We start from the raw sequence: 24,538 nt of genomic DNA on the forward strand, positions 1-24,538 counted from the left end.
TGGATGTGCTGCCCTCACGGTAACAGATGTAGGACGTAATTTGTCTGTGTGACAGATAACACAACAATACGTGCTGTAAAACTGCTCCTTCCAGTTTTTTTTCACTGCAGTGAAATGTAGGGATCCTTTTTGCAATTCTGCTCTGCTGATGCATGTTTCCATCCGTGCAGATGTGAACAGGAAGTGCTGGTGTTTCACCACCAAAGGCATGCACGCGGTGGGGCAGTCGGAGATCGTCATTCTCCTGCAGTGTTTGCCTGATGAGAAATGTTTGCCTAAGGATATCTTTAACCATTTTGTGCAACTTTACCGGGATGCCTTAGCAGGTAGGAATGCTCTCTGTTAAAAATGTTAAAAATCATACAGGGTCAGATACATTTTTGTCACAGCTAATGGCTCTTTTTGAAAAAAAAAATACATATAAAAAAGAATAAGGCTCAAAGCTGATACGGGGATGAGTTGTTGGTTGTTAGTATCCATTGTTCTAGTCATCTCACCAGATAAAATACTGCTAACCTAGGGAGCTGCTCCAAAGATCTTCCAGCCAGAAAGAAAATGTTGAGAATTCTTGTGGATAGTATGTTCAGTATCTCCTGACCAGGTGGTTCACAAGTTTGATTCTCATACTGCCTATGTCTGTTACTACATTATGGAGATCCTATTTATATTTTAAAATAATATATATATGTGTGTGTGTCCAGAATGAACTATAGAGCATTTCAGAAATTATCCCTGAATTTTGAATTTTTGTATCTTGATTGCAAGATTTTTATATAAACCATTGCACATTTTGCATTTACTAAATAAATAGGCTTCCACTTCTAGGTATTATTGTTGGACCCTAGAATTAAAAAATCCTTATAAGGAAATATGCAAGTATTTGGTTCCACTCATCAGAAGATAAAGCTTGTTTTCCAGAGGTGAAATTGCATCACATTAAGGTTATATGCTGAAAATACATTTACAGGAGGTTCTGCTTATCATTCCTAATGGCTTTGGAGTGATTGAACCCAGTACTTTAATAAAATAATGAAAGATATTTGTTTCCTAAAATATCTTTGTACGATAAAGGTCAGCTTGTCCAGAGAGGTTGCCAGGTTCAGAATGTATTATTATCTCATGTCATAATGGAGCTTGTGTGCATGGCAAACAACTACTGTTCTAAACCTCAGTTCATTTTCTTTGTCTTATAATGATGTTATTCAGAGGGAGATAGAGATGAAAAATGGCAAGCATGTGTATATAAATGTGTATATATGTATATTGCAGATATAAATCCAGCTTGGTGTGTATATTGCTGTGAAGTTCTGTATAATTACACTACAGAAATACATAATTTATAACTCCTACATAATGTATTTGGAATTCTTTTTAGTACTGTAGTGGTAGTAATTTGATATCCTACAATTCCACTGGTGCAAAGAGCTGCCTGCTATTGTACAGTTGTTAATCAGAAACCGAATGTTGCTGTTGAAGAATTCCACTGTGTGTTTTCTTTTGGTAGGATCTGCTGTGTGTTGTGTTTCAGACATGAAGGATGAGCAGACAGACACCTTCAGTTACTGTATAATGCCTGCAGGTTTTGTAGATAGTGCACCTTGATGAATTCCCAAAGCACTTGGGAATGCTCTTTCAACATCCATCCTCTTTTCCTTTCCAAGGCACGCGTTGAGAGGCAGAAGGATCTGTTAGCATATTTGTAACTTGGCTGCTTTAAACATTATTCAGGCAGAGAGGAGGTGATGCTGTAGGGGTTTCAGTTTGGTGTCTGTAATCCCTTGGAAGTGGTTAGCAGTTCTGCTCTTGTAGGTGGAGCCGTGCTTTCCAAGCTGTTCATTTCAGAGGTACTGCACCTCTCCTGGCAATGAGATGATTTAGACATTTAGAGCAAACAAGAATTCCCAGGAGAATTTAGAGACTATTTAACGGCCTGCCTCACCATTTCATTTTTCATTATATAATATATTGGCTTAAATATATTCTGTATCAGGAAACTGAAGTAAATTCTGTGGAGGTTTTTTATCTATTTCCTTTAGTATAAGTTTTCTTAAAAACAGTAATAAAATAAATGTACTGTAAAAAGTACTTTTTATTGGAATGGAAACAAGAATTACTTTTTATGTTGTTGATATTGCTTTGAAGTGATTTTATATTTCTTGGTCTTGTTTTAGCGGGAAAACACAGCATTCCTTTTTGTTTGTTGGATTAAAGCCCAATCCATAGCAAATGATTTCTTCATGAGTCACATGAATTTAGGAGTTTGAATTCTGTGCTCAAGCCTAGAAGCACAAAGTACTTGTATGTACTCATGCCTCTTCCCAGATGTTTCCGCTTTCCTGAAGGGATAACTTGTTCTGGAGGCAGAGTCCTGCCCTCTGTGCTGGGTGCTGTTTGCAGGCTGCCTCTGGTAGGATGGCAGCAGAGAGATTTTGAAGGAAAAGATGGTATTTTTTACTGTAAACTGTATGCATGTGAGTTAGAAAAAATAAAGTCAGTTAAGGCAAATATTTGTTGCTGCTCACTTTTCATCACTTTACTTTTCCTCTGGCCCCTCTGTCATCAAGCTCCCTGCTGTGTTGCTTTTCTTCTTTTGAAATTGGAAGCTAATGATTTCTGTGGTGGTTGTAGTAGTTGCACCGCTGTAGCAGTAATCCCATGATTATCCTTGTCTGTTGGCTATAAGCCTGGAAGTGAATGGGAAAATGAGGACTTCTGTCCATCTCAATGGGTACTTTGAGGCAGTTGGATGTGTTAATGTAGTGCTGCCAGAGATGCCCTAGTGCATCAGCTCTGTGCTGGAAAACAATAAAAGCTACTGTTACTTTTGTGGTGGAAGTGTAAATCTGGCCACTGTCTGAAATGGCTTTGTGGTCACCCTGGTTTTTGGGGATATTCCTTGTGAGGGTGGGTCTATCCCAGACACAGTTTGTGCATTTTTTACCCAGTGTGGTTTTAATTCAGTATGGTGGTAGTTAATTGTAGATCTGTAAAGAAGCCCATGTAGATGTTCTGAACAGAGAACAGGTTAGCCAGTTGGTCTGTGGAAAGGTGGAGACAAAATCAAACTTCATGTGAGGTCAGTGAGTGATGTTAGGAAGGCTGCCACAGAGTAGCCTGAGAAAGTTCTGGGTGCTGGCAGCTGCTGCTCTCACTGGTAGTAAGTGAAGCATTGTGGCCCTTGGCAATAGGAGGAAGTTCTTTCCAAGTTCTTTCCAAATTGCTTCCTGATGTGTTTCAATAAAGAGATGCTGACCATGGCCAGAACTTTGAATGTGGAGCTGATATGGAGGTTTTTCTCAGTGTTGGCATCTGCTACAGATGTGTTGGGGCATCAAGGTACATTCATGGTCCTGGCTTTTCTTTGGCTCTTTATGGCTCTTGGAGTGATGGGGTTTGTGTTCCTTCTCCAAAGGAAATGTGCTCTTGAAGGAAATCCATCTGGCAAGATTGCTCACAGGTGAATATTGCTTTGCATCTCCTGCTGCAGGCCTGGGGTGCTGGGGTTTTCAGGATGCCAGCAGAGTTTGGTACATGGCAGTTCCTGGCTGTTCTGGCTGGAATTCCCCAAGCCACAAATAAATGCCTTGCAATTGTCTGGATGCCATTACCTTTTTTTGACCTGGAATTAACCAAAAGATGGGAAGCATACATTGAGAATTTAATCTCATTGTTTTTTGGTAAAAGTACCTAACTGGCTTCACTACTCATTGAGGGCAATAAACAAATGCAGGAATATTTTTTGTTCCTCATCTACCTTTCCTGGTATAGACTGTTTTGAGGCCAGAAGGGATTGCCAAACTGCTATACAAAGCACATTGTTCATCATGGAAAGATATCTAAGTGAAGAATTCAAAACACTATGGATAAAAGCATCTTTTTTTTCTGGACAACTTTGTAGGGATGCTTAAGATTTAAAGCCAAGGATAACCCAGTATAATTGAGAAGAGAATAAGTACTGACCTCCTGCAGAACTGCTTTAGATGCATTATGCACACTTAAAGCACTTCCTAAATAATGTCAGGTGCTGGAACTTAATATATGGAAAGGCACCTTTCTGCTCACTCTGAGATTGCCTCATTAGAAAGGAAGTTGTGATATGTTTTAAATTAAATTACATGCTTTTGCAAAGGATAGTTATTTTTGAAGGTTTTTCTGACGCCTACACTTTCTCTACAAGCCTCTGAAACAGTTCTGTGCTTAAAATGTGTAATGGTGCAGTGGGTTTGGTTTGACAGTGTCAGGCTGGGAATAGCAACTTCTCAGTGGGGCCTTGGCTTGGAATGACCTTCAGAGAGACAGGGCAGGAAAAACTGACAGCCCCTGGTCAGGGCAGAAATGTTTGAGGGACAAGCTCAAAGAGGCTTTTTGACTTGGTGGTGCTGACTGAAAAGGGCACTAAAGAAGTGTGTAGGAAAATACTTGCTTCTTCCCATGCTGTCCACATCCTGACTCTTAAGCTGTTATAAATAATGAATTGCAGCACAGCTACCTAATCCCAGTAATTTGTCCTCTTAAAGTGGTGGCAGCCTCTTGGATCTTGCACTGTGCAAACTGCTTGTGTCACAAGGAGTAATTTATGGTGCTGTGGCTTATGGAAGGAAAGGGCTGAACAGCTGAGTTGCAGATTCAACTCTGAGGGTTTTTTCCACGTTTCCGTTGGCTGAAAAATTATTATTAAGGCATCCCAGGCGTGTGAGCCTTGAGGCTCCATCTCCTGAAACAGAAAAAATAAGTAGTCATCCCCTTCTGCTGCAGCACTTGGCACCAGTCTCAAGTGGAAATGTCTGCTTGCTTTGTCATTCCAGTGGGCAGTGCCACACGTCTCAGATCCATACAGGGCTGTACAGCTGCACTTTGCCTGGCCTCTCACACAGAAAATCCACAGAAAAGGGGGCAGAACTCAGTGCAGTTTGGCAGTTCATACACGTCATACACTTGAAGGGTAAAAAGGATTATTGTGATCGTGTTGTTGGAGCTGAGAACCTCACCAAGTAACTTTATTATCAGGCCTGTAGCTCTATTTGGGTAAGAACAGATGGGAAGGGGAAAAGGAAGTATAAATGAAGAAGAGGCGATTAGTGAGGGTAGGTGGAAACTGCAAAAGCAAACGAGTGCCAGCAGCTATTTTAGAGAAGTGAAATCTTTCTCATGAGCACCAGTGGATACACTGGTTTGCACTCACTAGCAGGATACCCACGTTGGTGCATTGGTATTTCACTGAGCAGGGTCCCAGCACAGCTGACAGAGCTGCATTTGCACATGGGCAGGAGCAGGGATTCTCAGCAGCTGCCATTTGATGTGGCTCTGTTATTCCTGATAGTTTGACCAGGAGCTGCTTTTCATCAAGTATGCTCAGCTGAGAAGTTGTAGCCATTCTAAGAGTTCTGGAGTTTGATCTGAGTGATTGTGTCAGCTTTGGCCTGTGTGCATCTGTAAAATTACAGGTTGGCTTTGCAGGACAGTGGCAAACTCTGAATGAGCCTCACCCTGCTATGGGATGCTGGCTGCCAAAGCTGTCACTTTCTAACAGGGAACCTAATAACTTACTTCGTGCAGCATTTGTGAGTACAGAAAAAAATCCACAAAGGGGCCCTGCAATTTGAAAAATAAGTAACCCCTTGAGCTTATTTGTTAGTTGGAGTATAAAAAGAGCCTTTTGCTTACAGACCTGCCAGTCACTATGTGTAAAGCTGGAGGACTCAAGGTAGTGTAAAGGACAATATTGAGTGATGATTGTGCCAAGGTGGTCTGGAGAGGTGCAAAGCAGCCTGGCCACATCTCCAGAGGGAGGGCTGGAATAGCTGTATTATTATAACTTGTATTACTGAGGATGTCAAAGTATCACTTCTGTGACTCATAGTTTTACTTACTTAAAACCTGGCATTTGTCTGTGTGTGCATCATGTATATAAAAGGAAGAAACTCCCTAGGTGGTGTCCAGTGGATGTGCAGATGGAGAGGTGCACATCCCTGCCTTGAGTTCAGCTACAAACACTCTGTTATGAGGTGCTGAAGGAGCACAAACTCCTACTTAGCAGTCTCTGTCTGCAGGTGGGAAAGCCTGGGATTGTTCCAGAAGCCCAGGAGGTCTGCATGAGTACCTCAGTCCCATGCAATTCCTCATGAGTGGTGTGATCAAGCACACCAGGCTCTCTGAAATTGTCTTCTTCTTTCAGAGCAAATCAGCACTATTAATATTCACATCTTCCTATGGAGAATTGTGATCAGCTGTTCTGTACATTATTTGCATGCTGTTGTTGTCATTTGGTAAAAGGAATCACACCATGGTTCTTTGCTTCAGTGTTAAATGCTGTGTTGGATGCTATAATAACCTAATCAACATTCATATTCATTCAGCCATTTGAGTATAAACATTTTTGGAAATCAGAAGCATCAAAGAGTAAAAATGTGAATAAAAATTAGTGATGTTTCTCCCCTGTGTCTCTCTTAGTTGCGTTTTACATTAAGTGTACTAATGAAATAAACAGTCTTTTGTGTAATTCTTGAAATGACCCAGATCTTTGATATGTGTCTGAGCAAGCACCCCAGTGGTTTGCCTAAATGGAGGGACAACCAGGGGGCACTAATTGTTTGACCAGGTGCACATCCCTCCTTAAATTGCAACTGAATCCAAAAGTTTATTCAAACGACAGCAGCTTCTGCAGTGGAAGTCCCTTTAATATCTGGAATGCACTGAAAAAAGGCTTTGTGTGGATGTGTCTGTAGTGCCAGGGGGAGGTTTCAGGTACCACCTCAGCAGCAGTACTGGCCTGAACTCTCCTGTGGTATCCTGAAAGGGCAGTCTCAGCCTGGCACAGGTTGCCCAGAGCAGCTGTGGTTGACCCATTGTTTCAGGTGTGGTTAATACACATTAATGCTCCAGGAAGAAAAGTGAATTTAACATGGATTTTTTTCCCTTCTGAAAAACTCCTGACATTCTTGATACAGCTCTCAATCCAGTTAAGCAATGAACTTCTCTTTTTCCCCTAGGTAACATTGTTGGCAACCTGGGACACTCCTTTTTCAGCCAGAGCTTCCTTGGAAGCAAAGAACACGGAGGGTTCTTGTACGTTGCAGCGACCTATCAGTCCCTGCAGGACCTGGTGCTCCCAACCCCACCCTACCTGTTTGGCATCCTCATCCAGAAGTGGGAGACTCCCTGGGCCAAAGTGTTCCCCATCCGGCTGATGCTGAGACTCGGAGCTGAGTACAGGCGTGAGTAACTCGTGCAGGGAGCGGATGGATTCTGCTCCAGAGCACTCCCCAGCCAGGGATTGTTACCTGCCAGAGCTGTGTGTCAGACCCACAGTGCAGCACTCAGGTGGTGATGGGACCCACGGCCTTTTTACAACTCTGCTGGGTCATCAGGGAGGTTTTTGGGGAGACAAATCATGTTCTGAGCATGCTTGTATCCATTTAGTGACCTGAGAGTTACGTGCAGAACAAGTCTGATTAGCTGGTGTAGATAGCACAAGGGAGAGCTTTGAGATGTTAAGCTCTTTCCATGCTGAAATGAAAGGCCATTTGCTTTTAGGTTTTTAAAGCTGTGTTCATTTGCCAGAGAGTAACAATATGTGTGCAGGGGCAACAAACTTGGCAGTTTGTTAAAAAAATACTGTTGGAACTAATAATAGATAAGCTGGAGAGAATGCTTCATCTGAACAAAATCTTAGCAGTTAGCATGAAATTGACATAAAGTTAAGTTAAAATAATTTTCAAAAGACATTTACCATTGCTGGAGCAAAGACATTACTGGCAGTCTGTCCACCATGATGGGCCAAAAATTGTATGTCTTACTCATCTTCAGTTTTAATTGGCATGTCTCATTAATCTAAATTACTATGAAAATGGTCTGTTGCTAATTTTTCCCAGAACTCTTTCAGACCATTTTAAGAAAATAAGTTTTATAATATACTGTGCAGAGATTTGTCACTTTAACTTTTAAAGTTTTGAGAGCATTCGGAATTTTCCACAAAATATGTGTGTTGCTGGAGGAGAAAAATAAAATCATCAAAATTTGCCTTCTGAGGATGAGGACTGAAGGTTAAACTTGTCCAAAGAAACATTAATGTTAAAGGTGTGTAGGTTTTGGTGTGTACCTGCAGGCATTTTTGAAGTAGTGCATTTATTCCCATCAGTATTTAGAAAAACAAACAAAAATGCTCATGTTTTGGATATGACATCTGTTTCTGAGCACAGAAAGAAGTGGTTTGATAGTGACAAAGAAAAGTACCTGGGAAGCCAAGCTTTGCATCATTCCCACAGCTGTGGTTTGGATTTAGACATTTTCCCTTGAGCTGTGCCAGTTGTGACTGCAGGGCACTGCCTCAGTTTCTCCCTGCTTTTGTGGCCCAGGTTTGCTGGGTTTCCTTCCATCCTCCTTGCTGGTGCAGCTGTCAGAATCCAGCCACTTGTGCAGTGCTGCTGGCAGTGCAGATCAGATGCAGGAGGCCCTGGGGTTGCTGGGTGTGCAGAAAACATCTGCTGAGCATCCACAGATCAGCCCAACAGCCCAGGCTCAGGGAATTCGGTGCATCTGGGATGGAGCTGGAAACCAGTGGCAGACACAGGAAATTCAGCCCTTGCTGGTGCCTCAGGGCACTGTGCAGAGGTTGGTTGTATGTGGTGTGTGGTGCTTCCAGGTATCAAATCAGTGTGCAGAGGCTGGAGCTGATTCCCATCAGGAAATCCTCATGTTATTCACATGATGCTGAGCGTTCTGCAGTCCCTTCTGACCACACTGGGAACTGGGAGTGTGGCATTTGGGGAAATCAGGCTGAGTGTTTGCCTGAGGATAGCTTAGGAATCCTCCTTCAAACATGTGTTTAGGAAACCTTGGCATTATGTACCAGAGCATGAGTCATGTTCCAGGCATTGTGATGGCTTCTGCTGCAACATAACGTAATGCAGCCAGATCCATGCCCTGCACTCAGAATTGCATCACAGATGTTTGACAGGTATGGATGTCAGCCAAGGAATGCAGATATTTTACATCACTGACATACCATAAATGTCCTTTAAATTGTTTTTGATGTACCCCTGTGGAGTTTGTCACACTCTCACGAAATAATGAAAACAGGAAATAAAATAATCTGGGTTATCACTTGAATGTCACATGTCAGCCACAGAACTGAAAGCCTGATGATGCTGTAGTGGAGAGCAGCAGGATGGGTGTGCAAAAATAGAAGCCATTTCCAAGAAGCACTTAGAAAGGTCATCTTTGCCATCAGGGCCCAGGTCACTCAGTTCAGTCCTGCAGTGTGGAGCCTGCAAGCTTTCCACATAATTATTCTTGTTTCTAGAACAGTGGGCAAGCAGCCATGACACAAGTGAGGTCATTACAATGTTGAACCCTTCTGCCCTTTTGCTTTTTAAACTCCAATCTTCCCAGTCTCTTCTTTGGCTGCTGCTTACCACATTCAAGTGAGGCCATGATATTTGGGTCTGGTTTTGCACAATTTGAGTATGTAAATTTCCATCTGACCTGTTCTTTTCCGTTTTATTCCAGTTTATCCATGCCCACTCTTTAGTGTCAGATTCCGTAAGCCTTTGTTTGGAGAGACTGGACACACAATCATGAACCTCCTTGCAGTAAGTCTGTGATGGAATCTGTGCATTCCATTGGTGTGGGGGGATCTGTGTGGGGAGGTGGGGGCTCCAGGTGCACGTAGCAGCTGGAAGGTCCAGGAGATGCAAGAGGAAGTAGTGGGGATTTGGGTGAATTTCCCTGCTGTTACTGAGAGTGGATGTTAGCTTTCAACCAGACAGTGAATTGTAACAAGGTTCCCAAATCAATATCCCAAACCTGGCTGCTGGAGGATGTTTGGATTTTGAAATAAGTGCATTGTTTGCTCAGACTGCTTCCTCAGAAGTGCTGGGTCATCACAGTGTGCAGTCACAGGTCTCTGATTACATCGTGCTCTGACTGAAGGGATGTTATTATCTCTTCCTACTTGGCAAATATTTTCAATATAGGAAATTCTCTTTGATGCATGACTTAATCTCACTGCTAGAAAAACTAATAACTCCATCTAGTAATGTAACAGAACACGGAGAGCAAATTTTCTCACATACAGTGATGATATTCAAGGTTGGAGAACATTAATTTTGATATAGGAGATATTTTTTCATTTGTGTACTGCAATTACATGGGTCACATGCTGTGGTGTGTCTGTCCCTTCCTGCCTTCCAGCCACTTATTACAGTTATTTGAATGGGCTAAGTAGTAGTCACCAGGATAGTTCTGAAACCTACAGTGTTAATGATGATCATCATGGCTGACTTGAAATCTTGTTTTAATTCTCAGGACTTCAGAAACTACCAGTACACACTGCCTGTGGTCCAAGGTTTAGTGGTTGATATGGAAGTCAGAAAAACCAGCATCAAAATACCTAGCAACAGATATAATGAGGTAATGCTTATAAAACATACTTTGGGTACAGTTTCTTTGTGATTGGAGTACTGGGGATCTAGAGGAATTTTTTATTTTATTCACTACCACTAAGAAAAAATGCCTCAAAAGCAAATAGCAACTGTGTGAGGCACACAGCTTTTGGAAGTGAATGAGCCTGGCTTCACAGGAAGAATGCAGTTCCATTTACTATTAATTAAACTCTTAAACTCTTTTTCTTCAGATTTTTGAACTGTTTACATAAAGTGTCATATGTTTGATTTGAGCAAGTTTACAAACTTTACACTTGAGGAAAACTAGGAAGAAAACATGCATTAGCTTTTCTCATTTGTTGTGTGTTCCCACTCAAAGCATTTAGTAGTATTTGTTGGATTGCTGATTATTTTATGTAAAAGTTCCCTCAACATTGAAATTTTATGCTTGATTTCTGGTGTGAGAAAATCAGTCAGCATCTGTAGGAGTTAGTGCTGCTAACTAGAGAAAGCTGGGGGAGGAGGTATTTGAACAGTAATGAAAGGGAACAGTGGAGAAGGGATTGATTTCGTGTTCTGTCTGAAGAGAGGGGGTAACTTGGTGGTTTGAAACCTGTCAGAGCTGGGGTGAGAGCAAACCTCCTGAGCAGAATGGTATTTGTAAAAGTTCTTGTAAGATCAGAGCAGGATGCAGCTTTATCTCAAGAGGGAAATTCCCTGCAAGAACATATGAGTAAAATAAGTGAGTACAAAAAATCATTGAATAAAAAAGTGTTCTTTTATGAAGTTTGAAAAAGATGAAATTGATGAAGATAAAGGGTCTGTTAAAAGGTGTTTTAATTTTTGATGCGGTTGTGCCAGAATGGGAGAGGTCAGTGAGGTTTGAATGAATCCAATCTGGCACAGACAATGCAGTTCAGTGGCAGCTGTGCCTGGTGTCTGCAAGGTGTCAGCTCCCCTTGTGCCAGGCATGGGCTGAGAGGACTGAGAGGGAATTCCTGTCTCAGGGACGTAGCAAAACTCTGCCTTGTGCTCGGCTTCCCTTCCCGCTGTGATGCAAACATTCAACCTTTTAAATGGAGAAATTGGTACTTATTTAACATTGTTCATAGCTTGTGATTCATTTGAAAAGTTGTATTCATGGGAATAATTATGTATTAATGGGAATTTTTCATGAGTTTACTTTGAATTAAGATTCACAGAATATTCTGTGTTGGAAGGGACCCACAAGGATCATCAAGTCCAACTGTTAATGGCACATACAGGGATCAAACCCATAACCTTGGTGTTACCATCACCCTCCTCTAACCAACTGAGCCAGTCTCAAGATGAATTAAATAAAAAGACCTTTACTTTTATTTAATTAGAAAGGACTGTTACTCAGATATTTTCAATATCTAAAAAGTGAAAAACTAATTTGAAATCTCATGCGTGTATTAAATGGGCAAAATTCGACCTGTGATTAACAAATTCCACATTAATATTTAGTTTTTCTATTAAATACATACTTTTGTTTTCAAAATTATTCAAATTTTCTAAAGCTTAGAGGGTCTTAGTTGTCTGTTTAATCCCTCAGCAAAGGTGACTGTTATTCCTTAATCAGTTGCCTTCTAAGGAAGCACAGTTGCCACATCCAGTTGTTTCTTGTTGTGCTGAAGGCAACTGCTGGGCTCCACAAATGTGGCTGTTCTGGAGCTAAAATCCAGTTTCTGGAGCATGGCATGATCAACTGGATAATGAAAGACACTGATGTCTGATGCAAAATCTTAATTAAGTTTCCTCCCCAAACATTTCACCTGTGCACATTTGTCAATAGCGAGCATCAGTTAATGTTCCTGACACTGTAATTAAGGTTTTACATTGGACTGAGAGAGACAAATGTGTTGTGTGTAGCCTGCATGCTTATGAGCTCCAGGAAGCAGAGGTGGGAGTGTGAATGCTGTTAGGAGATGTCAAATAATTCAGTATTTTTCTGGGTTTTCACTGCGGGGGGATTTGTGTCATTTAATTTGACTTTTTTTATTTTAAGCAAACATGTCATTTTCCTGTTTGAAACAAATTTCAGAGTTGGGTGACTCCCTCAGTTTTCTTTTGTATCAAAAATCACCAAGTCTGAGCCTCCATTAAGAGGAATAGTTGAGAAAAGAAACTATAGAATCCACAAGGGTATTTTGTCAAGGCGTCTAACGGTGTATGTTAGATGATAGTCAGCAGAAATGAAGGGCAACTGTGTCATAAACTTTTTTGGATGCTTTCTGGAGACCTCCTTTGCAGAGAAAGAAAATTTGGATGTTTTTTAGAAGTCTTAAATTGGGAACATTAATCCCAGTTTCACCAGTTCATGCAGGTGAAGCAGAGAGACACTGAAGATTTGGTGTCTGGTTGTGGCAGAAGAGGATGAAATGGCCCCAGTCTGAGAGCCCACGTGGCACTGAACTGTGGAGGGGCATTTATGCTTTATGTCATTAACAACTGCAGTTGTGTAAACAAACCAAGTATTTCCTCCCAGGGTTTTTCTCCTGATTTTTTTCCCTGTGTATTTTTAAAACCAGGTAGAAAACAGCTTTTGCAATTTCTGTAGCTCAGCTATCCCTTCTACCACTTATGTTAATTGCACACAAGATGGCACTTGAAAGTATCCAGGCAGTAAAAGACCTGAACCCTCTTCTCAAAAGCAGTTTATGGTTCTGAGTGCTAAAACCTGACATGGAATATGAGAACTTGAGAAGCTTCTGATAAACTGCTCCAAGAACCACCTATTTATGGGAGTGCTCGGTGAGCTGGGTGGAAATGCTAAAGCTTTGTGTTTGCAGATGATGAAAGCCATGAACAAGTCCAACGAGCACGTGCTGGCAGGGGGAGCGTGTTTCAACGAGAAGGCAGACTCACACCTGGTGTGCGTGCAGAACGACGACGGCAACTACCAGACCCAGGCCATCAGCATCCACAACCAGCCCAGGAAAGGTGAGGGGAGCCCTGCCTCGGCTGCAGGCCCCTGGGTGCCTGCCCAGCTTTGGCAATTGGCTACAGCTGCGTTTGGCTGCCTTTCACCCAATTTCTGTTAGAGAAAATCAGTCTGACCGCTGGAGTCCCTGACAGGGCAGCTTTGTGCTGGAACTGGCTTGGGTAACACCTCTGCATTAATAATGAGAGCTGGCTTTGGCATTATGGGATGTGCAGGTGAGGTTGTGGTTGCCTGGGCTTGACCTACACTATGTGAAAGAAGGACTAGATTCAGTAGGACAGAAAGTTCAATAGGAATAACCAACCACAGCAGCACTGTAATAATGCATCTTCAAGCAACTTTTCATTTTCACCTTAATTACACCATCTAATTTCCAGGGTATATTTTTGTTACAGTAGGCTGAAGGGCTGCAGCAGCTGTGTGCTGAGAATTTAAATGTTGTGTATTTGGGGACATTTCTGGCAAAGACATTTATACAATCTCCAAATGAGAACAAGACAGAGGCTGATTTGGATGGTTTGCAAGTATCACTGGTGACTCCAGCAGATGTACTGGCATGGAATGTCACTTGGGACTGATGGTCTTGTCTGACTTCTGTTAATTTCACCTCTGGAACAAGAAGAGGGATTTCCAGCAGGAATTTCATGATGCTTAGTAGACATTGAAGATAATTTTCCTTTAAGCCAAGTGGCTTTGAGCTGTGGCCTTGCTGGTGGGTTGGTGTTAGTGTGATCCATAAACAGCTCACTCACAATCTGCCACCTGTGTGGGAACATTTAGAAGTTAATTGTGTACTTGGTTGCCCAAAATTAGTAATTCTGAAACTCAGAGGTGTATAGAGCATGAAGAGGGAGAGTGATAAAGTACAAGCATTAACTTAGACAAAACCTGTTGTCCAGTTTAGAAAATAACTGGGTGATTTGCCTTTGCATATCCAAGCTTATGATGTGCAATGCAGGCACCATAATTCCGAGCAGCATTTGTCCTGATCCAGGGTAATCACCTCTCTGGCTGATAGAGCTGATACCTGATTCTTGGGTAAGGTGTTGCTTTGACAAAAGCCTCACTAAATCTCTCCTGTTGTTGTTGTTGTTGTTGTTGTTGCAGTGACTGGTGCCAGCTTCTTTGTGTTCAGTGGAGCTTTAAAATCCTCTTCAGGCTTCCTTGCCAAATCCAGTATAGTGGAAGGTAAGAACGGAACTGCTTGCTTAAAACACACTTCTCTCTTTGCCCAGCTCAGCTCTGCAGCTAAAAGGGCTCTCTCTGCTCATATGCCTTGGAGTCTAGCTGCTGCTTCAGCTTTATCCTACTTCTAAGCAAAAACCACCCAGTTCCTTTAACAAGGAGGAATTTGTGCAGATGCTGCAAAACAGGGTCCCAAGAAAATGAGGGTAAGCTACAAAATACTTGGCTTGGGAGCCTGTGATGGATTCACTGGTTTGGGTTGAATGAGGAAACTGTGAGCCTAAGAAATACAGAATGTGTAATCACCAACCAGCAGAGCTCTGCTTCCAAATAGCTCTGCAGTGTGCTGGGGTAAGAATGTGCATTGTATGTGGGCAGAGAGAACAGGACAGGTTGGTTGAAGGCGCCGAGCTGGCCCCTCTTGGATTTGGTTTCTTGTATCACAGAGGGAGCTGCCCTGGGGTGCTCTGGCTGGAAGCTGTTAGTGCCTGCAGGCTGAGCTGCACAGCTGTGCAGTCAGGTCCCTGTGACAGGCAGGCAGGAGTGGTGCAGCAGCGCTCCTGCCCTCGTGCTGAGGGATGCCAGGTGCCCCCAGGAGCAGTCAGGTGGCAGAGCTGCTCCAGCTCCTGGCTCACAGCTCTGAGTGTGTGGCCGTGGTGGGGTCCCTGGGCAGCCCCTGCCACCAGAGCTTGCAGGTCATTGTGCCCTTTCCTGTGTCTGAGTAGTGGTTAGAGTAAGACAGAGGCACAGGGGGACTCAGGCTCTACATGGGGAAGTGTTTGACTCCTGGTATTTTTGCCATAACTGAGATTCACCAAAGTGGTGCTGGGTTAATGGCTGGAATGGATGATCCTGGAGGTCTTCTCAACCTTCATTCTGTGAATCCAAATTCTGTATCTTTTGCCACTGTCAGGCAAGCACTGACTTCTCAGCCACTGTCACTGCTGGAGTGCTGCTTCCAGAGCCAACAAAAGAGATGGCTCAATGGAGCAGTGTCATGTGGCATTTCTGAGGGTGGCCTGGAGCAGGTGTCAGGTTGTGAGGCAAACTCACGGGGACTTTGCTACAGCTGACTTCACCTGGGAGCTGCCCTTCTCTTACTGTTGTGTTTTCCCTCATCAGCACTCAGCAGGTTTGCAGTTTAGGAAGGTGACTGTTCAGGAGTGTGTTTATGGAGCACTGCTGCCCATGAACATTTAACCTCTGTTGCAAACAGATGAAGGATGTTTGGTTTTTTCTGTACAGGCTGTGTTGGCATGGCTTATCTTGGCTAATGAGGATTTCTTGGTTCCCTAGATGGAGTGATGGTCCAGATAACTGCTGAGAACATGGACTCTTTGAGACAGGCCTTGAGAGAGATGAAAGACTTCACCATCACCTGTGGCAAAGTAGATGCTGAAGACCCTCAGGAACACGTTCACATTCAGTGGGTAGAAGATGATAAAAACTTTAATAAGGGGTAAGTAGAGGAGCACTTGACATCGGTGCCTGTTAAAAATTTTAATTGATCTTGTAAGGCACATGAGCCTTCAAATCAATAGGTATTAAAAGTCTGCACCTCTATTTTGAGTGATAAGATGCAATTAATTGTAATGAAAATGGAATTGAGATACCAGAGCTTTGGAGCATCAATTTAGAATATTGGCAATGCTATGGATTTTTTTTGGCATTGCCAATATCCAGTTATTGGAAACCACTAATCTGTCTCCAACTCTCAGTGCTGAACCCTGCACATTGTGGTCACCTTGCACTGTTGGTGCTTAGTTTGCATTAAGTAAAGCTGGAAACAAAATTGCTGAACATCAAGAGTATCTTTGGACACTTGATAGTTAAGCCAAAAGGAAGGTGAATTTGGCAGCTGAAGCATTTATGGCAGTAAAGTGCTGTTGTGATGCATTCCATATTTCAGGGCTCAGCACCTAGAAAGAAGGATATTTCTGTAGTTTCAGGCTCTCCAGATCAATCTTAGGTTCTGCAATCAAGTCCTGGGCTGTGTAAGCTGTGTTTCAGGTATTGATGGCCTACACTGAGTTTACAAATTAGCAAAAATCCAACCTATATGAAACACCTCGTTACTCTGTTAGAACCCTACAGGATCTCAGCTCTGCTGCAAAGCTTTGTTGGAAACCTCCAGGAAGCTCCTCCTGCACCTGCCTTGTGCATGTGACCCCTTTCAGGAATGCCTTTTGATTCCAAGGTCATTCTCTTTCTGCACAGGGCTCTGTCCAGCTCAGTTCTTGTGCTGAGTCAGAGCTCACCCTCCTCCCTCCCTCCCTCCCTTTTGCAGCGTTGTGAGCCCTATTGATGGCAAATCCATGGAATCTATAACCAGTGTGAAGATATTCCACGGCTCCGAGTACAAGGCCAACGGGAAGGTCATCCGCTGGAAAGAGGTGGGTCTGTCAGCCACCACAGGGCAGCAGCCTCTGCTTCCCCACGAGGCTGTGGTGCCTTTCCTGCCTGCACAGGCTGGCATCCTGCAGGCCCAGAGGGATGGAACATCCTCCCCCTGACACAGCCACAGCCTGTGCTGCCCCGGCCAGCGCTGCTCACATCAGGGCGTTCAGCAACTGTTCAGATGCCACAACAACACTTGCTGCCTTACACACAGGAACAGTTGGTTGCATTTGCCTTTGTGTTAAAAGCTGCCTTTCTACATGGAGACAAATCTTAATATAAATTGTTTTTTAGAAATGTTATTTCGAGCTACTTTCTCTAAAATGTTGCATGTTAAAGTGTTGTGGCATAAATCACGCAGAAACTGCTTGCATGGCTGATGTTGCCTGTGACTCTGCCAGCACACAAATGCTGGTGTCAAAATATTTCTGTAAGTGTTTCACTTTGCCTGCTGAGGAGGAACCAGGCTCCTTACTCTGCAGCTCAGCCCCCGTGTGCCCTTTTTACCCTTTTTTCCCAGGTCACTTGGGCTGAACAGAAACAAGTTCAGTGACAAAAATAGCAGAGATTTTCAGGCTTGTATTAAAAGTGTAATTTTTCTGAACTTAACATCTGTTTAAAAGCAGGTTTTTATTAAAACCATATGCGATACATAGTGAATTTCCATTGCAAGGCTTTTGACCAGATCTAAGTGGTTTCAGAGGACTATTTAAATCATTCTTCTGAAGTTTTTATTTTTTCCTCCCTAAGGTGACTTGTCTTTAGGGGTTTTTGCTGGGCTTTCCTGAACAGTTACTTCTTAAGTCTTCATTTGTAGAAGTTGAAATGACATCTGACCTGAATTTTCTAGAAAAGCCAAGTGTTTTGTCTTGTGTTGACTCTTCCTTTCAGGTGTTTTTTCTAGAAAATGATGAGCAACACAATGGTCTGAGTGACCCAGCTGATCACAGCAGACTGACTGAGAATGTGGCAAAAGCTTTCTGTCTGGCTCTGTGTCCTCATCTGAAACTGCTGAAAGAAGATGGAATGACTAAGCTGGGTCTGCGTGTTACACTGGACTCAGATCAAGTAAGTCTTCAATAGTTTGGGTTTAACTGGGGGATTGTTCTCTTGTTCATTGCCCAGAACAGGAATACACCACTGAAACCACGAGAATTCTGAAGCAGTACCAGTATCAGATGCTAATCAGGTGGTGCTGGCTGTTGTTTGGTGTTTTGGGACATCTGTTAGATCCAAGGCCCAGCCTGAATTAACACAGGCTTGACCCCCATATGGCACGAGCAGCACCTGCTCTGTGCTCAGAACAGACTCTTAGCTGGCCTTTTTGCCAGCAGGTGTGAGGGTCCTGCTCATCCCAGGGAGCTGCTTTGAGAAAACAGGAGGAAAAGCTTCCTTTTGCTCAGGCAGCCACTGGGAACACCAAGAAGCACAAAGACAAGTGGAAAAGCTGCTTTAGTGCCTGCTCGACCCAGTTCCAGTTCCTGACTTCCCTGGGAGATAGCACAGCTCCTCCTCCCTTCCTGCCCCTGACTCACAGCCTCATGTCCTGTTCTTAAAAACCCCCTCTTTGTATTTTTTAGGTTGGTTATCAAGCTGGGAGCAATGGACAGCCACTGCCCTCTCAATACATGAATGACCTGGACAGTGCCTTAGTGCCAGTGATTCATGGAGGGGCCTGTCAGTTGAGTGAGGGGCCAGTCATAATGGAGCTCATCTTTTATATTCTGGAAAACATCTCATAAGAGGACTTCATTTTCTGTTCAGACCTGTTCCAGCAGCAGTTGTATCTGAATCATTTGCACTTTAAAACTGGAAAATTAAGCTTTTGTTAACACTATTGGGGAAGGGGGGGAGGGGGGTGGGACAGTTGTTCCATAATTCTAAATCTTCTATGCATTGTCAACAACCAGAGGATCAGGGCAGCTTCTATACTACAACATGGCTATGCTATCCTTGCAGCTAATCCACTTCTGTTACTGTTTAGAAAAATGCTCATGTTTAAAGACTTACAGTCGTGTACTCTAAATGCTCAAAGGGTGCAAAGATCACTGGGGCGTAAATAAAAAGTGAAATTCCAACCTTGTACTGTCTGTAGATGGACATGTAAGAAACAATCAAGACCTCCATTCTGACCTCATCCTAATGCCATTTGTGGTTATTCTATAGACATTAAAAGTAACGTTTACATTGTTTTGACCAGATTATTGGTTGAAATATGTTTGGAGAAGCCCTTGAGAGATAGGGAAAGCTTCCCTAGCCATAACCCTGTTTGTCTGTGCATCCAGAGGAGCAGGACAGGCAGCTCTCTGCAGTTGTGTGTAATAGGCTAGTTTCCTTTTCTCCTCTAATTACCACAAAAGTCTGTCACTTGGGCAGGTTTCTGTGATCTCCTACAACAACTCTGCTATTCTGTACCTTGTTTACAAATCTGTCTGAAGCAGAGGAAAGATCAGCCCTGAAGTGCAGTTCCATCTTGTTCCTTGTCCCCAGTAGGTCCCGCTTTGAGAGGCGAGTCCCACCCAGGGCAGCTGTGTCCCCTCCCTGCTGTTTGCTGTAGTGTAACGCCAGTGTCACGTAACCCGAGCCAGCTTGTACTTCATATTGCAGCCCCATGTCCAAGCTTACCTGTGATACCAGTGTAGAGTGGCTGTTCCTGCATGTTCTGCTGAAAAAGGCTTTGTGGTCAGTTCTGAACATGTGCACTCGGCCCAGTGCTCTTGGTCTCCCCTGAGAGGGCTTTGGTAAGGAGAGCAGCTGCTCATGTCTGCCAGGGCCTTAAGAAGCTGGAATTGAGCATCAGCCAGAGGAAATGTAGTTCCATGTTCTTACTGTCTCCATGGAAAGCTGCTAACCAGTGGCAAGAGCTGTAAGCAGGAGAAGGGGTTTGGTTTGTTTAGCCAGTCATGCAAAGCAGCTCTTGTGAGTGAGTCCCTCCCAGGAAGAGGGGTGAAGGTTTCTCCTCCTGTCTGGAACTAATGAATTTGGGAAGAGAGGTGCTAATTTATGGGGAACATTTGTGGTGTCAGACACTCCCTGCTGCCGTCCATTCTGGGGGAAGCTGTGACACAGTAACACCAGTGGCCTTGCAAAGAGAAAGAGAAGTGCCAGGCCACTGTGAGACTGAGGCTCTGGTTTTTAAACAAATCAACACCATTGGCTGGGCAAAGGTAAAGTACCTGCACAGAGTGGTATGTTTTATAGAAAGGCAGCCCAGTGTCTGCACAGAGTGCACTTGGGAATAAATGGCTGCTGCTTTTCAAAAAACAAAGTATGACAAAGCCAATGTTCCCAATCACAGCTGGCACCACCCAGCCCTTGGAGAAGACAGGCCAGGGAACTGGGGCCAACTCCACAAGCAAAAGCTGGCCAGCAAGAGGGAGCACAGTACCACGCTCTAAAGGGTGTCAGATCCAAGTGAAGCCTCACCTCTGGCATTTGGGACAGGGTGGGTGACAATGCAGCTCATTTAGTGACCCTCGCCCTGCTCCTGCCGAGGTGCAGCCCAGCTGGACTGAGGCCCCTTGATCCCCTCTGCCCCCTGGCTCTGCACACTCTGGGACAAGCTCGGCACGACACGGTGTAGGCACGGTTCCACAGCTGGAAGAGCATTCCAGAAACTTGGTGATAATCTTCCTCCTAGAGCCTGCACTCCAGCTTTGCCACAGCAGCAGCTTTCCAGTTACTTTAGTTGCATTGTTACGCTTAATAATGCAGTAAAAGAGGTGAAAAATGTTTATCTTTTCTTCTTTTGCCCCAGAAGTCTTTTAGGTTTGGATTTTGTTTGTGCAAAACACTATCAACTGGTGACTGACATGTCTGCTTCAACCATAGCCTTTGAAATGACCTTAATTACCATGTTGTTAAGAAATGAGTACTTGTTTAGAAAAAAATTGTACTTTTAAAATTCAGTTAGTTAACACTGCAAAAAACTGCATATTATATTTTTATTTTCAACATGTAGTTTTGTATATTAAATTTATTGAAATTAAAAACTAAACACTGTATTGTCTTCATCTGCTCAGGAAGACAGAGGCAGAGCTGCCTGACCTGTCTGGACTCTGTTCTGTCTCCCAACCTGCCCATCCCTGGCACAGGCACATCCTCCCCTTGGAGATCCCTGGTTTCTGTTAGCTCACAGAGATTTAAAAACACAAACAGATTTAGTACCCTTGCTTGGATGCTGCTGATCACAAAGCATTCCTGAAAATGCATCACAATCCAGTTTTTTTAAAGGACAAAGTGGGACTATTTTCCCCATCACCTGGAAGAATTGTAAAAGCCCATTTTTGTAAAAATACAAGGAACATTTGGGAAGCAGCAGAGTCTAATGGACTTTCTTCTTTTTTCAATTAAAACCCCAACACCATAAAGGATGAAGGCACAGTACCCTTCTGCGCTGGACAAGCAGTGCAGCAAGCACAGCACACAGAACTGGGAGCCAGAACAAAACCAGAGGTCTGTAAACACCAACCTGCTGGGGAATCCTGGGGCCTTTCCTGCAGAAAGGGACAGCCCTTGGAACCTCTGGTGCCAAGGCTGTGCCCAGAGGAGGGGCTGGCACCCCTGAGCTGCTGCCTGAGAGCTCACCTCTGACTTAGGAAACAAAACTAGACCCCAACCCAAATGGGCCTGGATAGGAGAGGACAGACAAAGCAGTAGCAGACTGTTCACTGAACCACGCCGGCTGCTCAGACACTTGGGAACAGGAATTCTGGTGAAGGTCTTACCTGTGACTTAACCAAAGAGCTCTGGCACTGCCTGAGGGAATTTTTAAAGGGCTAAACCTTTCCCACAGCACTCTGCATAGTTAATGTAACATTCGTCCTGGTGCTACAGCAGTAGTCCCACATTAAGGCAATTCTGTCTATTTTGGGCAGACCGGTCCCAAGCCCTGCAGCAGCGCCTTCCCAGAGCCTCCCTTTGCCTTGGAGTTATTAATAAGCACTATGGCTGTTATCAAAATAGACATTAGGTTCAGTAGTGCATTCATTTAACATCTTTGGTGCTTGCAGCTTAGCAGCATCTTCCTGCCTTCGCTCAGCCCACGACTTCCAACATTCCCACGGATCTGGGGAAAACAGCGCAAACAAACCCATCAGAATTCCTTGCTGCAGTACAGAACAGATGCTCACAGCTCAAGGAGACACTGCATGGAAAATGCTGACACCAACGTTCTGGATGGTCAACCAGGAAAATCAATGGAGCAAAATTATGAAGCTCCAGTGATGGAAAGTGCTTGGGCACGAGGCCAAGTTGTTATTTCAGGTATGGTCACCAAATGTGTCCCTCAGCCTGACTGGAGCTCAGGGGACCTGCTGACCTCCTTGGCTGGGAGGACACCACTAAAACAGGCCCTTTGACACCCAAAGGGTGACTCCTGTACTGAAATGAGACCTCAGTCTCTACAATCTGACACTATTTGCCACACCTTTGATCCAAACAGGTGATGTCACTCTAAAGCTGATGAATATTTGCTTAATTGCCATTTAGAAATGTAAAGTGAATACATATGCTAAGGAAGAGGGAGCACAGAGGCTTCAGGAGATCAAGCAAAGGAAGACAGATTACCTATCACTTTTCTAAATAATATTCTTAGTAAAGGTGACAGCAGGAGCTGTCCCTGTATTTCAAATTATTGTGAAACAGCATCTTTGAGATACAAACTAATCAGAGATTCTGTAACCTCATTTATGAAATGATGTCAACTCCCCACCACAAATATAAAGAGGAATGCTACTGAAGCCAGAGCAGTACAATTAGGTCAATGCCAACAAAAGACATTGTTCAAGCAGAGTTTATCTGAAGGGCTGTCAAGTCCTGCCCAGACCACCTCTGGACACAGAGCTCATACCTCAGACAGAACTAACGTTCAAGGACCAGCCAATTTTCTGTAACTGTTTGAAGATCTTGACCACTGAGGGGCTCCCTGAGTCTCACTTTTACCTCCAGTTTCCCTCCAGTGGGCTTTCTGCCATCAAAAATCTGAAATAACCACAAAAAGAAGAGCAGTTAGGACAAACAGGGATTATAATATTAAGCTGTACAACTGTGACTGTATTTGCCTGTGCCCAAGCGTGACAGAGATCCCTGCAGGTGACTGCAGTGCTGGGAGTGTCACAGCCAAGCATTCCTTGGACTGGAGCTCAGCAGAGCAGTCCCCCACAACCCAGGCAGGTTATCAAATTCACCTAATACAAAACTTGACTGCACTCACACATTTATATGATCCAGATACTCATTTCCCCTTTGGGCTGAAATTCTGAGCAGAAGAACACACCTCATTCCAAAATCCTACCTCGATGATCTCTCTAACTTCACATTCTGATTCCAGCTTGTCCAGCTTCAAGTGTGCTGTCCCCACGTGTTTGTCACTTCTGAAAAAGGATCTGTGCCAAAGAAGTGAAGGGGTAAAGACTGTCAGAACATAAAAAGAAAACAAGCCCAGAGGTCATCACTATTTGCTCCATCCCCACATCCAGAGAGGGCTGGTCAGGACGTGCTCCTGGAACCCTGCACATCACAGGGCCAGAGGCAAACCCTTAAAAACCAGACTACAAGGAACAAGATAAGAAAGTACTCATTTGTTAATTATTCTTTTGCAACCAAGGTAAAGACGAGGACAGCAGTGAAGAAAAACAACCAACTACATCAGCACTTGGAGTGGCAGCAGCTCCTGTCCCTGCCCGGGGTGACAGGGAAGGAGGTCCCAGAGGCCAGGACAGGGCCATCCTCTGCCTGGGGCTGTTTCACACAACAGGCTGAAGGGCTTCCCAAGGAAGTTCCATCTCCCAGCAAAACAATCATTTCACAGGCACCTGTTGCTTTTGGCAAACTACTTTTAGGAAAAAGTCTCATGAATCATTCTGTTTCATCTTGATAAATCGAAACAATTTCAGTAAATAAGAACATTTCAGCTATTGTTTGGATTCACCTACACAAGGCAGTTTTAATGGTCAAAAACTGTAATTCTAGGATTTCCAATCTGCTGGAATAAAGCACAGAAGCATTTTTACCCTGTGAGGAAAACAAGCAACTTCTTGCTGGAGTCACTTGTGTTGAACAGTTTAATCAGCAATAAATCAGCAATTTACCTGCACAGAGCCAGGTGTTACAGCCCTTACCCAGATAAACTCCTCCCAAAGCCAACAGCCAGGATTAAACCACCCAAATTCCACAGAACTGTTCAGCTCAAACATAGCATTTCTTTGCCTGCATCCAAGCATCTCCCTGAACCAGTCTCCAAAAGGTTTGATAAACAACTAAACTCTACAGAGTCTGGAGTTAAAAAAGGTAACTTGGCCACACCTGCTGTGTTTTCTTGGAAATTTTCCAAGATTTCAGAAGCTTCCCTTTTTTACCCACTCTATTTCAGAAAAAACAAGCAACCAGACCAACAAACATAAAAAACCCATTCTCCACAAGCCCAAAACTTCCACCCTTCTTGCTATTATCGTTAAGAGATACTAAGATACAATCAAGCAAGACTTGAGATATTCAATGGAAACACAAAGATTGTTCATGGACCCTCATGATCACATCACTGGTGGCAACTGAGACTGAGACTCTCAATCAGTGAGGCCACAGCAGACTCACAGAACAATTTAGGAAA

General features: G+C 43.6%; 2 protein-coding genes across 3 annotated transcripts in view; one reads left to right on the forward strand and one right to left on the reverse strand.

Annotated features, from left to right (window-relative positions):
* The window catches only part of ZFYVE9 (zinc finger FYVE-type containing 9), a 57,103-nt gene extending 36,177 nt beyond the window's left edge, over nt 1–20,926 (forward strand). For both annotated transcript variants that reach the window (XM_071436732.1, XM_071436731.1), the window contains exons 10-19: nt 171–326; nt 6,990–7,214; nt 9,508–9,590; nt 10,306–10,410; nt 13,196–13,346; nt 14,455–14,535; nt 15,829–15,991; nt 16,820–16,925; nt 17,821–17,997; nt 18,510–20,926. In XM_071436732.1, the coding sequence (XP_071292833.1) occupies nt 171–326; nt 6,990–7,214; nt 9,508–9,590; nt 10,306–10,410; nt 13,196–13,346; nt 14,455–14,535; nt 15,829–15,991; nt 16,820–16,925; nt 17,821–17,997; nt 18,510–18,671 (1,409 nt within the window). In that variant the 3' untranslated portion in view covers nt 18,672–20,926. The remainder of the gene's footprint in view (nt 1–170; nt 327–6,989; nt 7,215–9,507; nt 9,591–10,305; nt 10,411–13,195; nt 13,347–14,454; nt 14,536–15,828; nt 15,992–16,819; nt 16,926–17,820; nt 17,998–18,509) is intronic.
* The window catches only part of CC2D1B (coiled-coil and C2 domain containing 1B), a 28,451-nt gene continuing 24,772 nt past the window's right edge, over nt 20,860–24,538 (reverse strand). The window contains exons 23-25 of the mRNA XM_071436733.1: nt 23,225–23,315; nt 22,781–22,911; nt 20,860–21,997 (exon numbers count right to left, since the gene is read on the reverse strand). Of these exons, the coding sequence (XP_071292834.1) occupies nt 22,792–22,911; nt 23,225–23,315 (211 nt within the window). The 3' untranslated portion in view covers nt 20,860–21,997; nt 22,781–22,791. The remainder of the gene's footprint in view (nt 21,998–22,780; nt 22,912–23,224; nt 23,316–24,538) is intronic.

The sequence above is a fragment of the Agelaius tricolor genome, unplaced genomic scaffold, assembly GCF_023055355.1.
Source record: "Agelaius tricolor isolate 1412-34295 unplaced genomic scaffold, bAgeTri1.0.p SCAF_11, whole genome shotgun sequence".
NCBI lineage: Eukaryota > Metazoa > Chordata > Aves > Passeriformes > Icteridae > Agelaius > Agelaius tricolor.